This window comes from Galeopterus variegatus, unplaced genomic scaffold, assembly GCF_000696425.1.
Source record: "Galeopterus variegatus unplaced genomic scaffold, G_variegatus-3.0.2 Scaffold3082, whole genome shotgun sequence".
Classification (NCBI taxonomy): domain Eukaryota; kingdom Metazoa; phylum Chordata; class Mammalia; order Dermoptera; family Cynocephalidae; genus Galeopterus; species Galeopterus variegatus.
In genome coordinates this window covers 172,226-188,620 of record NW_007729193.1, presented here as the reverse complement: position 1 = coordinate 188,620, position 16,395 = coordinate 172,226, and the positions used below count along the sequence as shown (strand labels likewise).

At 48.6% G+C, this 16,395-nt stretch overlaps 1 protein-coding gene across 1 annotated transcript in view; it reads right to left on the bottom strand.

Moving 5' to 3' along the window:
* The window catches only part of LOC103599757 (arginine-glutamic acid dipeptide repeats protein), a gene marked incomplete at its 5' end in the record, with an annotated part of 183,396 nt that overhangs the window by 9,033 nt on the left and 157,968 nt on the right, over positions 1–16,395 (bottom strand). The window contains 6 exons of the mRNA XM_008583915.1: positions 8–774; positions 1,026–1,139; positions 1,503–1,664; positions 2,914–3,113; positions 3,631–3,723; positions 4,623–4,785. Of these exons, the coding sequence (XP_008582137.1) occupies positions 8–774; positions 1,026–1,139; positions 1,503–1,664; positions 2,914–3,113; positions 3,631–3,723; positions 4,623–4,785 (1,499 nt within the window). The remainder of the gene's footprint in view (positions 1–7; positions 775–1,025; positions 1,140–1,502; positions 1,665–2,913; positions 3,114–3,630; positions 3,724–4,622; positions 4,786–16,395) is intronic.

Sequence of the window (16,395 nt, the reverse complement as noted above, 5' to 3'; positions counted from 1 at the left end):
CTGGGGGATGGGTGTGGTGGGGGGGGGCTTGATGTGAGGCATGGACAAGGGTGCGGGCGGCAGGGGCTGCTCCCGTGGGGGTGGCTGGGGCTGCAGTGCTGACTGAGTGGCTGGGAGCTGCAGGGCGGCATGGGGGTGAGCTGCCGCTGGGGCGGCCCCCAGAGGGGGCTGGCCTTGGGATGGCTGGGGAGGGGGGCCAAAGGGCTGAGGGGGCCCTGCGTGCTGCAACAGGGGCCCGGCCTGCAGGCTATGAGGTCCGGGCGGGCCCTGACTGTGCAGGGTGGGCTGGGTATGAGGCGGGGCAGAGGTCTGGCCAGCCGGCCCGGTCAGAGGCTGCAGAGGGGGATGTGGGGAGGGCAGCCGCTGCGGATGCAGGGCAGGCGCTTGCTGGATATGGGTGTGGGGAGCAGGCACCACTGGAGCCTGTGGCTGATTAGGGGGCTGGGAGGCTGCGGGGGAGCCCTGTGGAGGGAGTGTAGTGGCAGCAGGCGTGGGCCCTGGCGTGGGCAGCTGGGGTGTTCCTGGAGGGGCTGTGGAGGGACCTGGGGTGGCCCCACTGGGAGCCTGCAAGGCTGGGGGCTGGGCCTGCAGCATCTGCTGCTGGGCTGATGAGTCTGAGTCACTCTCATTGTCCTGGGGGCTGGGGATGCTGGGGGACGTGCTGCGATTGTCCTGGTCGATGTCTTTGGGGTCACTACTGCCCTCATCGTTGATGCTACGACTGTCCGAACTTTCTCCCTCGCCTTCAGATGGTGAGTTGGGCCGGCTGATCTCCTAGAGCCAGAGAAGGGAGAGATGGAAGCCCTAGGAGAGCAGAGCCCTCTCTGCTCCATGTTGCTAGCACTGGGCACACAATCAAGTCTGTAAAGATGAAGCAGCAAGTTTGGCCCCTGGGACCACAGGTCCTGCCCTGAGCCGGCAAGTGTCAAGGGCCACTCTAGCCCCTTTCCCCACACCGTCCTGGGGGATTCTCAAGGGGCATGAGCTGCCAGCGTTAGTAAACAGGGCTCAGCTGCAAAGCTCACCTGGGTTTTTGTCTTCTTGGAGCTGGTCCTGTCAGCCTCGTCCGTGTCAGAGGCCACCTTCTCGCGCTGGCGCTTGGTGCTCTTAAGAGGGGACGAAGCTCCCTCCTTCACCTTCTGCAGTAGGAAAGCCCACGAGGAACAATCAGGCCAAGAGACGATGTCCCATCAGCCTCAGTAGGGAAATGATGACTGTTTGAGGACACTTTGTTCCCTCATTCTGATTCCATCTCCAGAGCAAGAAAGCTCTGGAAGGGGCCAACTAGGACCAGGAAGGAACAAGTATATGGGGATGGGAATAACTTGGGGGGGAGGAAGCCTTTCCAACCACCCCCGACCCCCACCTCTGAGGCCTTGGGAAGCTCAAGGCAGAGGTGGCCCTCAGAGGTCGGTGCTAAGAAATGAACACCAGCTCCAGCAACCCAGCTTTAATGTGAGGAAGGGACTGAGTAGCCCCACTTTCCCCGCCCAGCACCTGACCTTGGCTGACTTCTTCACTGTCTCTGCTTTACTGTCATTGCTGGAGGTGCTGGCAGCGCTGGGGGAGTTCCGGCCGCTAGAACGGATATCTTCATTGATGGGTGAGGTGCGACCATCAGGGCTGGCTGGCTGCTTCTTCCGACCACTGCGTAGTGTAGACATCTGTGCACCCAAACAGGAGGCTGATGAGCCTGGATTCACAGTTCCCATGTGGGTTGCGCTGAGTCCAACCCAGAAGGAGTGGGAGAGCAGACCCCGCCACCAGCATCACAGCGAATCCCAGCCCCTGGCAAACAACAGGCGCCCTGCCTGTTCTGTGCTGCATAGGGGTCAGCATGCAGTGAGGTGAGGAGTTGTGTGAATGGCGGCTCCACAAAGAGATGACAGCAAATCAAACCCAAAGCACTTATCCTGAGGAACTGGCCTGAATGCCGGGTGCTGGACAAGAATGAGACTTTCTGAGCAGCAGGAAGTCAGCAGGGGCTGTCCATTCTGACACGCCAGGCCATCTCTAGAGCACCTCACCCTTCTGCTTGTTCCATGTAACTGCCCACTCCTCCAACCAAATCAAACCAAACCAAGCCAAACACTTGTGAATTTATCCTGACAGGATGGGAAGTGATCGAGAAAGAAAGATGAAGCTGTTAAATAATGTAGTTCAGCTCCTAAAACCACTGAGCACTTGAGCATGTTTCTGCAAAGCCACAAGGGCTCAGAAGAGATTAGAGTGCAGTGGTTAAGGCTGGTTCACCTGTTCCCTTCTGAGCAAGCAGTGGCCAGGCTGCCAGCAACCTTGCTAGGACGTCAGAGGCCCGAGAAAGTGGACAGTCCCACCCACCTGCCAGAAGGGGCCACCAGGGAGGCCAGTGCTAGAGGGAAATACCCTGTCAGTATCCTCTGCCCCAAACCTGGAAAAACCTCTCTCCCAAAGTCCCTGCTATATTTTCAACCTGGGAAACAAAGTCTCTTTATAAAAGGGGCTATGCAGTGAGTAGAAAGATATACCAGAAGTTTCTAAAACAGGATCAAACATTAAAACAAAGCAAAACAAAACCCCAAAGAGCCTGCGAGTTTAAAATAGCAGAGATATGCCATCCTAGAGTTGACCAGCCCAGAGGCCAGAAGTTTGGAGACTTGTAGAGCCTGCAGTGAGCTAGAAACCAAGGCTGAAGTGCTCTCTGTGCAACCAGGCTTGGGACATGCACCCCATGAACCCCCAAAGGAGAGAACAGAGTGCTCTTCCCAGCCCCACAGACACAGCTACTGCCTTTGGGCAAAGCATTTCACCTCAAGGATCTGTTTCTCTAGCAAAGGCAAACTCTTCACTTCCTCCCCCTGGTAGGCACAAGCCCCCAAGCATCCCAGGAAACTGGAGAAGTTGTCAGGAGCCCTGCGGATGACGGGGACTCACCGAGCCCCGACTCCGCCTCGTCCTCATGCTATGTTTCCCACTGAGCCCATCATCCTCCTCCTTGACGGGTTTGAACATAAATGGTGGGGGGTCCACAGGCTTCTCAATGGGCGGGAGCTCGCCGTATTTCTTGAAGTGGATGCGGCAGTCGGTGCAGAGCAGGATGTTCTCACGGCCCCCGTGGTGCCAGTCTTTGGAGGCTGCATAAGGAAGGGGGGGGGTGCCAACCTTGGACATCTGGGCAGAGGGGCCCTTCTGTGGGCTCTGCCCGACCCTGGTACCACCAGACCATGCAGCACTGGGCTCGGACAGACACGTGCTACTCAACCAGGGCTGGTGCTGTCCTGCTCTCCCTGGGGCTGGGAAAGGGTTTCAGGAGACTCCACTGCCACACCTCATCTTGAGCACACAGCAGGAGCTGGCAGCAAGCTCCCAGGAACCACAAGCACCCTGTCCCTACCCAGCTTGAGCAAGTCCATCCTGCATACTAGTCAGTACTCCATACTGACTACTAAGAGGAAGAATGAAGTAAAATAAAGATTTTCAACTTTCTCAAGTAACCCCAAAGCACAATACAAATGTCAAATCAATTTCTGCCCTGGGCAGGCTCCCAGTTTGATGCATGAAATGTTCAGCACCCGGAAGTGCCTGAGCCTGGCCCGGCCCAGTGAATGTGCGCCCTGTCCACCACCCCCGGGGCGTGACGAGGGCACTTACTGGTGGTGAAGCAGTGGCGGCAGGCGTACCCCTTCAGCTCCTGCTCACTGTCCTCACTGTCGAAGTCATCCTCGCTGGCTGAACTCAGGTCCACTGGGTATGGCGGGCACACAGTGGGGGTGGGGGAGACACCATTATGCTCAGTCAAGACCAAGGGCCACCATGTCACTTGTGGCCTGCCCCAGGCTCTGAGCCACCAGTCAGAGTGGCTCCACAGGCTGAGAGGGGACAGTGCTCGTGGAGGATCCCTTTGAGTTTCCGAGAGCCAATCACCAGAACAAAGAGCTTGCATGTGAGGAGCAGGACTCAAGGGCCCATCCTGCCAGATTTATGGGGGCTGATGTCACACCTGAATCCCAGGGTGGCAGGCAAGAATGCCCATGCTGTGAATCTGAACTGGGAAAAATGCATCCATGCTGCTTCCCTGAAGACACAGTCAGACAGCCTGAGACATTCGTCTCTACTGAGTCCCCCCACCTACTAGGCTATCTCTGGTTGTCTGCATGTGCAACACAGGCGACCCTCAAGTCAAGTGTCCTAGGCCAGTTCTAGTGAGAGGTGTGGGCTACATTATCATATTAGATTGCCTGCCACACTGGGATGAAGAGGATCTTGGTAAAGCAGAAGAAAAAAGAAGAAAGTCCTAATCTGATTTTATTATTACCAAAATATAAATGCACTGTGAACTCAAACAGTGCGTCATCCACTAAGTGGAAAACCGCCTCAGGCCAAGGCCAAAAACACCTCAGGCCAAGGCCAAGAGTTACATTTTTGTAAAAACTGAAAATGCTGTTGAGTTTATTAGAAATGTTAAAATGTAAGAATAATTCTTAAAACTCTCCATACTGAATCACCCCCTTCCCTCCCCATCAGTGTTACATCTAGGTTGGACCACACACACACACACACACAAACACATGCGCACGCACGCACGCACACTGTGTGTGAATAGTCTCCCATTACCCATTGTGGTGCTAAGACTCTCCACTTACAGAATTCACTGGAGGGGGGCCTGGAGGGTGTGCTGACGGGGGTGGACGCAGTGCGAGTCTTAATCCTCCTGAACACGGCCTGCCGGCGGTGCCTGCGATGGGCCCGGGAGCTGGCTGCTTCAGGGGTTTTCTTCCAGTAGTAATAGAAGGTGATCAGCTCCCCCTGCAAGAACGAAGGGCTGGCCGTGAGGGAAGCGTGCGGAGGGCTTTGGCTTTTCCACACTCCACCACGCCCTGCTCTGTGGGAGCAGAAAGCTGGGTGTGTGACAGCTGTACTGGACACAAAACAGCGAGCAGTCTGCTCCTGGAGTCATGAGGGGAACTGGGCTTGGTCAAAGACCACAGCTGCTGAGCTACGCCTGGGCTGTACCAGAGGGGCCTGTCTCCTCAGCCCAGAGAAGTGTACCTTCTAGACACCAAGAAGACTCACCCATCAACAAGTATTTGTCAAGTGTCCACTATGTGCTGGACACCAGCGCTGATGTAAGCTATGTAGGCACATCATCAACAGACAAAAAAGAGAGACAATTCCCGCCTGCAGGGAGCTTATTCTGGGGTGTGTGTGTGTGTGTCTGTCTGTGTAAATCTGCATACACAGAGGATGTTTTCTTCATAGCATTCCAGTGAAATAACACAGGTGATAGAATGAAATGCCTGGCTAGTTAGGCTACCCCAGAAACAACTAACCAACCAAAGCAAACAGTCAAGGTGGTGGGACTGAGGGCCAAGCAGAGGGACAAGAAGGAGAGAAACCACACCCCCAGGAAGAACAGACCACATCCCCAAAAGAACAGAGGCCACGCCCCCTGGAAGAACAGAGATCACACCCCCAGGAAAAGTGCTCTATCTCCATCCACCCCCGTCTGAAAGCCTGCATCTGGACGAACTGGCATGAAGTCCTGAAGGCAAGGACTGGGCGTTACAAAGACAGACGAAGAGGAGACAGACACACAGCAGTGCTGATGCAGAGATGAAATGTCACATGTCACAAAGTCAGCCTTTATGGCAAAAGAAAGGGAGGCAAGACATCTTCTTGAAAATACAACAAATGCAACTTTTTTTTAAAAAGGGAACCTTTGGCACCCTCAAGGGCTCCACAGGCTCCTGTCTCACCCTACATACAAATGGCATGTTTCACTAACGCTGGCTCACTAAAGACCAAGTTTGTAAGCTGTGAGTCCTTAATCCCAAGATAAAGTCTCTTTACCTGGAATTAAAAAAAAAAAAAAATCACATAAATGAGAGCGCCTAGATCACACTGTTCTTCTCCAATTAAGTCAGTTAACTTGGCAGACTACCACTACTGGACCCTGGGAAGTGCCCTGAGAGTATCTGTACCACTTTGCCTCACCTAATGCTCACTGTCTTGTGAATGGAAAAGCCAAAAAAAGAGAAGGCAAAGAATTTCTTCTCCAGTGACATAAGATCTAGCTAGAAAGATCAGTCTTGTAAAGACTAAAATAGATAAACCAGGCAAAGAGGTGTAGATTCCCTGCAACAAGGTCTTGTGATTGACCTTGAGTACCCAATCAGACCAGGTTCACCAAAAACACCCCCCAAAGAAAACAGCCTTGAAGAATGATGACAGGAGCAGGGGCCAAGGCAGGTGACACAGGTGTGCTGAGCACTTACTGCCCAGTGCTGGTTCTATGCCTGTGCACTGTTCAGCAAGTGGAACCACAGCTGTCACCAGACCCTTACAGGAAGGTGGTGGTGCGAGAACTCCTGACTGTCCTAGTGTAGTGGATTGAATTTTGTCCCCCCAAAACTCAATGAAACTTGAATTGTATCTCCCGAGTTTTATGTGTTAGAAACTTAGCCCCCACTGTGACTGTTAAGAGGGTGGGAAATCCTATTATGGTAATCGTAAGGTGGGGCCTTGAAGAGGTGATTGGATTGTAGGATTGTGTAAATGGATTAAAAATGGTGGTGAGGGGCGTGGTTCTGAGGGCTTTAAAAGAAGAGGAGAGTCTGTCTTTCTCTCTGATCTTTCTCTGCTTCTACCATCTTGCAATGTGAGACGCCTGGGTCACTGTCGCCACCACCAGAAGGACTTTGGACTTCCCAGCCTCAGAAATTGTAAGCAATAAATTTCATTTTTTTTATAAATCACCCAGTTCCAGGTATTTTGTTATAAGCAACATAAACAAACTAAAACAGAAAATTGGTACAGGAGAAGTGAGGTGTTTCTTATAAAATACTTGAAAATGTGGAAGTGTCTTTGGAACTGGGTGTGTTAAGGGATGCCCCAACCCCTACTGACCTTAACATATGCATTCTGCTTCTGTACAAATCGCTTGCTAAAATAAATGGGGGAATAAACAGAGTAGCATGGCCAACGCCATTTTAGGTGGCTCTGCCATTTTAGCCTGGAAAGTCCCTATGGGGAATCCAGGGTGGGGAGGGGCTACAGGGCTACCCACAAAATTAGCTTATGTATCGCTGGCTTGCTTGCATTGGCTAGATTGTGTCAGGTGTGAGAAATTCCCGCCTAGCTAAAAATAAAAGCTGCGACAGGTTTCAACTCAGGGCTGCGCTTCTCGATTGGCCTGCCTAGCCCTGGCTGCCAGAAATGAACTTTTTTCCCTTTCCTATGACCCGGTTCTCGTGGGCAAATTTCTTTTACCCGTCGGACGTTGGCCATAACAGGTGTAAGGCAAAGGTTAGAGGAGTTTGGAGGACTCAGAAGAAGAAAAAGAGATGAGAGAAAGTTTGGAATGTCTTAGAGACTGGTTATGTCGTGGTGAGCAGAACACTGATACATATGGACTGTAAAGACCATTCTAAGGAGGTCTCAGATAGAAATAAGAAGGAATTTATTGGAAACTGGGGAAAAGACCACCCTTGCTGTGAACTGGCAAGGAGTTTGGCTGCACTTGGTCCATGTCCTAGGACTCTGTGGAAGTTGAAACTTAGGAGTTGTGAACCAGAGTACTTGGCAGAAGAAATTTCTAAGCAGCAAAGCACTAAGGAAGCTGCATGGCTACTTGCAACAGCCTATGCTGAGTTACAGTGTCAAAGGCAGGACATAAAGCCAGAATTTAAAAGGGAAGTAGACAGTAAAGATTTGGAAAATTTGCAGCCTGGCCATGTGGTAGAAAAGCAGAGAGCATTTTCAGAAGAAAAATTCAGTGGTACTAAGATTATTACAAAGGAAAGGGATTATCAAGAAAAGGAGAAAAAGGCTTTGAAGGCATTGCAGAAGCCTCTGGTGCCACCCCTTCCATTTCAGGCCCAAAGGCCTAGGGAGACAGAATGGTGTCAGGGAACAGGTCTGAGGCACCTTCAAAAAGCTCGCTGCCCAGGGCCACCTTGGGTAGCTATTTCTAGCACCAGCACCCCAGCTGCTTTGGTTGCTCCAGCCACGGCTAAATTGGCCCCAGGTGTGGCTAGAAATGCAGCTTCGGAAAATACAAGCCAGAAGCCTTGGTGGCATCCACATGGTGTTAAATCTGCAGGCTTGCAGAATGCCAGAGCTGTGGAGGCTTAGGAGCCTCCACCGAGATTTCAGAAAATGTATGGAAAAGTCTGGGGGCCCAGGAAGAGATCTGTTGCAGGGGCAGAGTCACTGCAGACAACCCTCACTAGAGCAATGCCCAGTGGAAACATGGGTTTGGGTGCAGCAGAGAAACTCCATCAGCATCATGTCTAGTGGAGCCGTGAGAGCAGGACCACCATGGAGACCCCAGACCTGTGGAGCTACCGGCATGAAACGTCAACCTGCGAGAGCTAAAGCATCACCCGAGGCCAGGAAAGCCATAGAAGTGGAGCTGCCTGAGGACTTGGGGACCCAACCCCCACACCAGCATGCAGAGGACATTGAATATGGTGTCAAGTTATATGATTCACCAGCTGTGAGATTTGATGCCTACCCTGCTGGGTTTTGGACTTGTTTGGAACCTGTTACCCCATTCTTTTGGCCTATTTCTCCCTTCTGGAGTGGAAATATGTACCCTATGTTTGTCCCACCATTGTATCTTGGAAGTAGATAACTTGTATTGATTTCACAGATGGGATTTTAAACTTTGGACTTTTGAGTTGAGACAAATTAAGACTTTGGGGATGAAATGAATGTATTTGCATGTGAAAAGGACATGAGTTTTTGGGGGCCAGAGGCAGAATGTAGTGGATTGAATTATGTCCCCCCAAAACTCAATGAAACTTGAATTGTATTCCCCAACTTTTATGTATTAGAAACTTAGCCCCCACTGCGACTGTTAAGAGGGTGGGAAATCCTATTGTAATTGTAAGGTGGGGCCTTGAAGAGGTGATTGGGTTGTAGGATCACGCGGTACTGAATGGATTAAAAATGGTGGTGAGGGGCGTGGTTCTGAGGGCTTTAAAAGAAGAGGAGAGTGTCTTTCTCTCTCTCTGCTTCCACTATCTTGCAATGTGAGACCCCTGGGTCACTGTCACCACCACCAGAGGGACTTTGGACTTCCAAGCCTCAGAAACTGTAAGCAATAAATTTCATTTTCTTTATAAATCACCCAGTTCCAGGTATTTTGTTCTAAGCAACATAAACGGACTAAAACACCTAGATAAGCCACAGCACGTGTGTCTTGCAGCAGTGGATGTGTTTCAACCTTCCCAAACACTTCACAAAATGCTAGTAGTGACTGCCACTTCTCAACAGGTGAAGCACAACCCTAGGCCAGTGAGGCCAGGGACCAGCCTCCAAGGACAAGCTCACTCACGTCCATACATGTGCCCGCATGTCTCCATCCCTTGGTTCCATGAAATGGTAACTGAACGATAAGGGAAAATGTAGAAACTGCGGTTGGAATTTCTGATTTGTTTTTCTATCACCTGCTATCTACAAATGCAGGATCCAACTGTCCCTGTGGTGACTAGAGCATCCTGAGCCCCTAAGGTCATGACCTGTGAACCTCCTGGCTCCTAACACTTTACTTCCTACATTCCTGGCTCAGAAATGCGTTTATCTGTACTGATGCTTTGGTATTGGCTGGTGGGAACAGACTCATAAATATGCTAGGGGATTAAGAGATTTCTGTTGACATAAAACTGACCTGGCTCCGGTTTTCCTATAAGACAATATGGAACACAAGTCAAGGCAGGTCACAGTCACCCTTGAAATACTTCCTCAGAATGGCACATGCCATCAGTTCAAAAGGGCAACTGGTACAATAAATCACAGCCCAATTCCAAAGTTTGAAAGAAGAATGAGAAAAAAACCAAAGTGGTTCCTTCTACCTCCTCCTTTAGTCCAAGTCATTTTAGGAGCCAACTAATAAAAGAAGCCTGGGATGCAAGAAGAAGCAACAGGAGAGAGAAAGGACCAAAAATGGGAGAGAAAATCAGGTGGGAAGGTGCCCCCTGGGTCTCTGACAAGCCTCACTGTCTTACTTGAACGTTGCTAAAGAGCACCCACCCTGATGTTTCTAAACAGCATTTGACAACACAATATTGCCTCACACACTTACAATTGATTATTTCTATTTCTCAAATATGGATGTTCTGAAAAAGTCGCCAATGTTTTAAAAGATAGCATAACTTGCAGATTAAAAAAAGAGAAGCCAGAGTTCAGTGAGGCTAAGAAACTGGTTCAACACCAGACACCAGACAGAAAAAAGGCTCAGGAAAAGCCAGGTTGGCACTTTCAACCCTTACTCCTGTACCATGTCCTCTGCTAGGATGTGAGATAATCAAGACCCAAAAGAAAGAAGCCTAACATAGGGCTGGCCAGTTAGCTCAGCTGGTTATAGTAGTGTTGTAACACCAAAGTCAAGGGTTTGGATCCCCTAAATGGCCAGATGCCAAAAAAAAAGAGAAAGAAACCTAACATTGAAATCAACATCAACTTTTTGTCAACACTTAAGGAATAGTGTTTAAACAAGAGTAAGGAGTCCAGAACAGATTTTTTTCACCTACGTGCCCAAGATTGAAATGACAAGGCAAGAAGGTCCCTCTTCCACAGGTCTGAAATCATAATTGATGAGAAAATGAAAGAACATAAATGTAAAATCCAGGAAGGTGTAGGAGTACCTAGAACTCTCAGACGCTGGTGGTGGAAATGTAAAATGGTCAAACCACTCTGTAAAAACTGTTTGGCAGATGACATCTACCATATGACCCAGTAATTCCACTCTTAGATGTTTTACCCAAAAGAAATAAAAACATATTCATACAAAGACTTTTATACAAATGCTCACAAAAACTTTATTCTTAACTGCCCCTAACTGGAAAAACCCAACTGCTCATGACCAGGAGAGCAGATAAATGGATTATGATATACCCAGTCACTGAATACTTAGCAATTAAAAGGAACAAAGTATTGACACATGTAATAGCATGGATGAATCTCAAAAATATCATGTGCAATAAAAGCAGCCAGACCCCAAAAGGTGCTTACTGTATGATTCCATTCTAGAAAAGGTAAATCTATAACCACAAAAAGCAAATTAGTGGTTGCCTAGAACATGGAGGGTTGGGGACAGAAAACTGCCTGCAAAAGGGCTGGAATGAACATTTTGGAGTTGATAAAAATATTCTATAAGTCAACTGTGGTGCTATTTACATGGATGTATACAGTTGTCAAAACTCATTGAACTGTGCGCTTAAAGTGGGTGCATTTTTATGGTATACATACCATATATGGCATGTATACCAATTATATGTCAATAAAGTTGATTAAAAAACAACAACAGGGCCGGCCTGGTGGCGCACTGGAGAGTGCGCCGCTTGGGAGTGCGGCCGCGCTCCCGCCGAGGGTTCGGATCCCATGTGGAGACCAGTTCCCACTCACTGGCTGAGCGCGGTGCGGGCGCAACACCGAGGGTTGCGATCCCGTTACCGGTCAGTAAAAAAGACAAAAAGGAAAAAAACAACAATAACAACAACAAATCCAGGCCAGGTTTTATTATTAGCCGTCTCTCAACCACTGTAATGTCTACCAAGGGATTAAACATTGGAATGGAGCAAATCGAGGAGGATTAGAAACAGCATATTGGTGGCTGCATGGGTGGCTAGGTCTTGTGCAGAAACAAAAGAACATGTCGGAGAAAGCTTTGGTTCTACAAACAGGGAGTGAAGCAGCTCTCGGCCTCACCAGGAATGAAGTCAATTGAACTTTAATCAAACATGCATAGTGTGTGCTGCAGAGACCCACTGCACATAAATTCAGGAACAAAAGCTGTTGCAGAAATCAATAGCTTACTGAAACATTAACACAGGCAATCATTGATCAAAAGGCAGCTTCACAAAGGCAGCCTTGCAAATTAGCTCCTGCTTTTGCTTGCAAGCAAACACAGAGGTATAAATGCTGTTGACATGAATAGCCTATAATGATCATTTTGTTCCTGATGCTCTCACCTCACCTCTCAACAAGGTCTCACAGTCAACACATCTTACATCTCGGTACTATAATTGCACACAGCATGAGGAACTAAACTGGTTTAGTGCCTGGGCAAAAAAAGGAAAGGAAAGGGGGCGAAGTCATCTCCAATTGACAGCATTATGGGCTGCAGCTCTTGCCAAGAGAAGTGCTCAAATCCATTGGTCTATATTTAGCAGATTCTCTTTCCATATACTTTCCTTTTTCTTTTGGTGTATGTGTGTGGAGGGTGGTATACTGGATTTTCCCCACAGGTCACATGCAAAAAACCACTGGTAATTACAAGAGCTTAGCTCCTTGATTTAGGAGGCAGGGTCTTCACCCAGCAGAGGTGTCTTCCCAGGCTACACACTCAGTTGGGATTAGAAAAATAAGCACCATCGGGTTCCTCTCATTTTCCATAAAAGAAAACAAGGGGAAGGGAGTGCCACGCACAGAAGAACGGAGCGGGGAAGAAGAAATAAGCTTTAGCGCAGCGCAATCTGGGTGGGGTTGGGGCCTCGAGAAGAGAAGAAAGCAAGAGTGCTAGCAGAGTCAGGCTAACTCCAGGACCAATGGGGGACAGCTCGATGGCAGCCCACTGCAGTAATCCAGAGGCCTGTTGGGCTTGGCCGCTTCCTCCTCCTTAGCCACCACTTTACTTTTGGGTCCTCTGGGGTGAGGCTGCAAGTCTTATCAAGCTCATTCACACATCACATAAAACGTCAGCACAGTCCTTATGAGAGCTTCCTCTGTTGCCTGGGCAGTCAGGCTGCTTACCTCTTAAGGCAGCCTGTACCCATTTCAGGTACAAAATCTGCTGGTATAGCTGGGCCCAGCTTTGCTGCTGACATGTTCTAGGGGTCGGAGGTGGGAGCTGACAGCCCTGCTGCAGGTCTCCTTCCTGTCTCACAAGCTGGTCAATTTAACCGCAGGCATTTGGTAAGCTAGAATGTTGCCATCAAACGCAACTGCGATTTAATTTCCCTCAAGTACTGCAATGCTATGGGAAGAGAACCTGTAACGTGTCCTGCCCAATTAAAAAATGATTCTTTTTTTAAAGTTAGATAAGCTACATGTTTTCTCTCTCTTAAGTGACTGTTGGGGAGTGAAAGTACAGAAGAGATTATTGAAAAGGGAAGGCACTGGAAACACTTGGAATATCAAAGGCTCATTCTTAGCAAGCACGTCTGTCCTCAGCATCAGGTACAGGAGCAAAGAGCTCCCTCAGTCCCAGGTTCTCTTATGCCTTAGCCTAGCACTAACTCCTCAGACAGGACTCTCTGGGAGAGTGATGTGAAGGCAGCAACAATTATTGTTGTCTCATATTAAGAAGCATAAGGGTACACTCAAGATTGAGTTGAAAAAAAATTTTTTTGTAATTATTACCACATCACCCAAAGAAGTCCGGACAACCCCTGAGGAGGGTGTGCAGGCATGGTAGAATATGAGCTTTGGGGACCTCAGCCCATAGAGTTCTGGGTGCCAGCAGCCTGCCGGAATTCAATGCAAGTCATTCTTTCCTTTTACTCCCTGACAATTCAAGAGCTAGATCTGACGACTCTTCAGAAAATCTGAGGTGAGAAGCTGGGCACTGGTGGAACCATCAGCTATGTTTAGGAACAGCCACCATCTACAGACCTTTTTTCAGCAGGCAACCGGTTGACTTCCAGTAATGATTCTTGTAATTAAAGCAGTGTTCTCCTGGGCTCCTTCCTTTGTTCACCAACTGAACCCCCTAATCCCTAAAGGAGACTGACACTGTCAGCAGGCTCTGCTGCTAATCATTACCACCTCTGTGGTCTCAGAGTGTATTTGGGAGAATGATGATCTTCTTGAAGGCACACAGCAGAGAAGCAGTATTTTGGAATCACAGCCTCCTGCATTCAAGAGGCTGGAAGGGCCCCTGATCTAACATACCACCCAGCAAGAAGCCCCAGAGAGGAGGCAGCCTGTTTCCCAGCAAGGCAATCCCTCCTTAAGACTTGGTCAGACTACGATGCTTATAGAGACATTCCCAAACCAGGTACTCTGTGTAAGGTTAAGGGGGAAAAAAAAAAAATCCTAGTTGAGCAGGTTAAAAAAAATTTTTTTTAAATAATTATTACCACTACATTTGTACATTTGTACTACATTTGCAAGGGAATTGGAACAGCCCACGTTCTTCATCAAAACTGTAATGAGGTTTCCTAAGCCTTATGTTGTTTTGGTTGCTGACCTCAGTCACCTGTTGATCCTACCTCTGGCCCCACACCTCCACTCAGACGCCCAGACTGGAGGTCCTGCTACAGCCCTTCCCTGGGCTGGCCGGTCCCCTCCTGCATACAGACTAGGTTAGACTTCCCAAATTCCAGCAGTTACTTTGTCACTCCTTCTCCAGACCACCAAAGGCCTAGCTGCTCCACCACTTCTTTCAGGCCTTTCTCTTTGCCCCCAGAAGACCTTTCCACCACATTCCCCACCTCTCTTGGCCTCTGGCTTATGCCAAATACACGGCCAGTTTGCTGTCCCTCAGTGCTTCCCTTCTGCCTGCATGGTGGAGTCCATGAACCCCTCACCACCCACTCTCTGCAGTGTCTGGGTCCGAGTCCTCCTCATCACTCAGAGTTCATTTCCTCACAGGTGTCACCTTCTTTTCCTTGAAGCCTTTCCTTCACCCCTTTCCCGCAACCACTGGATGTCATGATGATGTCATTTTTACTCCTTTACCTTTTCATTCTTGCCTCTCCCCTGGTACATACGGGCTCTCCCCTACCCTGTAACCACAAATGAGCCCAAAGTCTGTGTTTCATCTGTGAGCACCCCAAAGGTCTAGGACAACATCTAAAACATAATAAGTATACAGCAAACATTTGATGGAATGAGTATTTCCTGAGGATTAACACTCATATGAAATTAACTCTAAAAGGATAAAGCTTTTGAGAAATAGATATAGGATTGCCAGGTTTTTTTTTGACCAAGTAAGGTCAGCAGAATGACTGCCTCATGAATTATTTCATAAACGAAAATACATTTTATCTCCAAACAAGTAGGAAAGATAGATTTAACCTCTGAGTAAGAAGCATTCTTTAATTTGATTATATTTAGTGTTAGGAAAATGACTATATCATTATTGTTGTTTTATTTCTCGTGGGCCAGTAAAAATGTAATCCACATGTCAGTCTTTGGAAGCAGCTGCTCTGCAGGGGGGTGTCATGGGCTGATGGGCTGACAGGCTTAGGAATCACTTCTAACACTTCCTCACTCAGTGGCTTTATTTATAAACAAACGAACAAACCACCTTTTACCGGGCTATGAAATCTATATGACATAAAGCTAAGCACTATAAATGCATGCTTTCCATATCTTCATATACCTAATCCTCATAGACACACTCATAGGTAAATACTTTCATTATCCTTCATTCACAAATGAAGCAACTGAGGCACAAAGTTGAAGTCATGTGGCCAAGCTCACACAATTTCAAGTGCTAGACCTGGGGGTCTGGTTCCAGAGTCTAATGCTCTTAACCATCTGTTATGCTGCTTCTCTAAAAACTTTGACAACCATAGTTTTTAAAGAACTAAGAGAATATAGCCATCTAGGTGTTTTTAAGCCAGAGGCTCAAATTTGATCTCCAGAGTTTAATGTATAGCATCTTGAACCTCCTACCTGGACCTTCAACAGTTGTGGCTGAGAAGTGCAAAAGACCACCGTGCATTCCTGATCGCAACAGGCTGCCAACCTTCCTGCCTCAGAGTGTAGCCCCCCACCCCAGCACCCATGAATTACAGAACTGTACCTGCTTGAAGCAACTTCAGGGGTACCAAGATCAGAAGCATATTTGATAGACACAAGTGCAGAATCAGAATTATGCACAAGCCTAGGGAAATATTTCCTGCTTTCCATGCCAAGAACACTCTACGGACTATGTCAGACAGACATTGGGACCTACTTGCCATGCCTCAAGCCATCCTCCTTATGATACAGGAGAAGCCCTCTGGCCTACTTCTGGCTCCAGGCAACGTAAGTCCCAGAGATGTGCCAATAAGCAGATTTTACCTGCCTCTTGATCCAAAAGCAGTAATGTTTGAGTCTAGACAAGGGAGAGAGTCCCTAATGGGATAAGAGCTCTGCCCAAGAAAAGACTTTTGCATGCACTATAGACTTCAAAGCATCTTTCCAAATTATCTCCAGCTAGAAGCATCTAATTTAAAGCAGTGGCTTTAAATTGTGCTCAAAACCACAGAGGTATTCGAGGGCCATTGGGGTGGGTCTCCTGAAGCTCTGGGCCCTTGTTGCCATCCCCTACAAACAGCTCCATTAAAAATCCTATCTATTGGGCCGGCCTGGTGGCGCAATGGAGAGTGCGCCACTTGGGAGCGCGGCGGCGCTCCCGCCGAGGGTTCGGATCCCATGTGGAGACCGGTTCCCACTCACTGGCTGAGCGCGGTGCGGGCG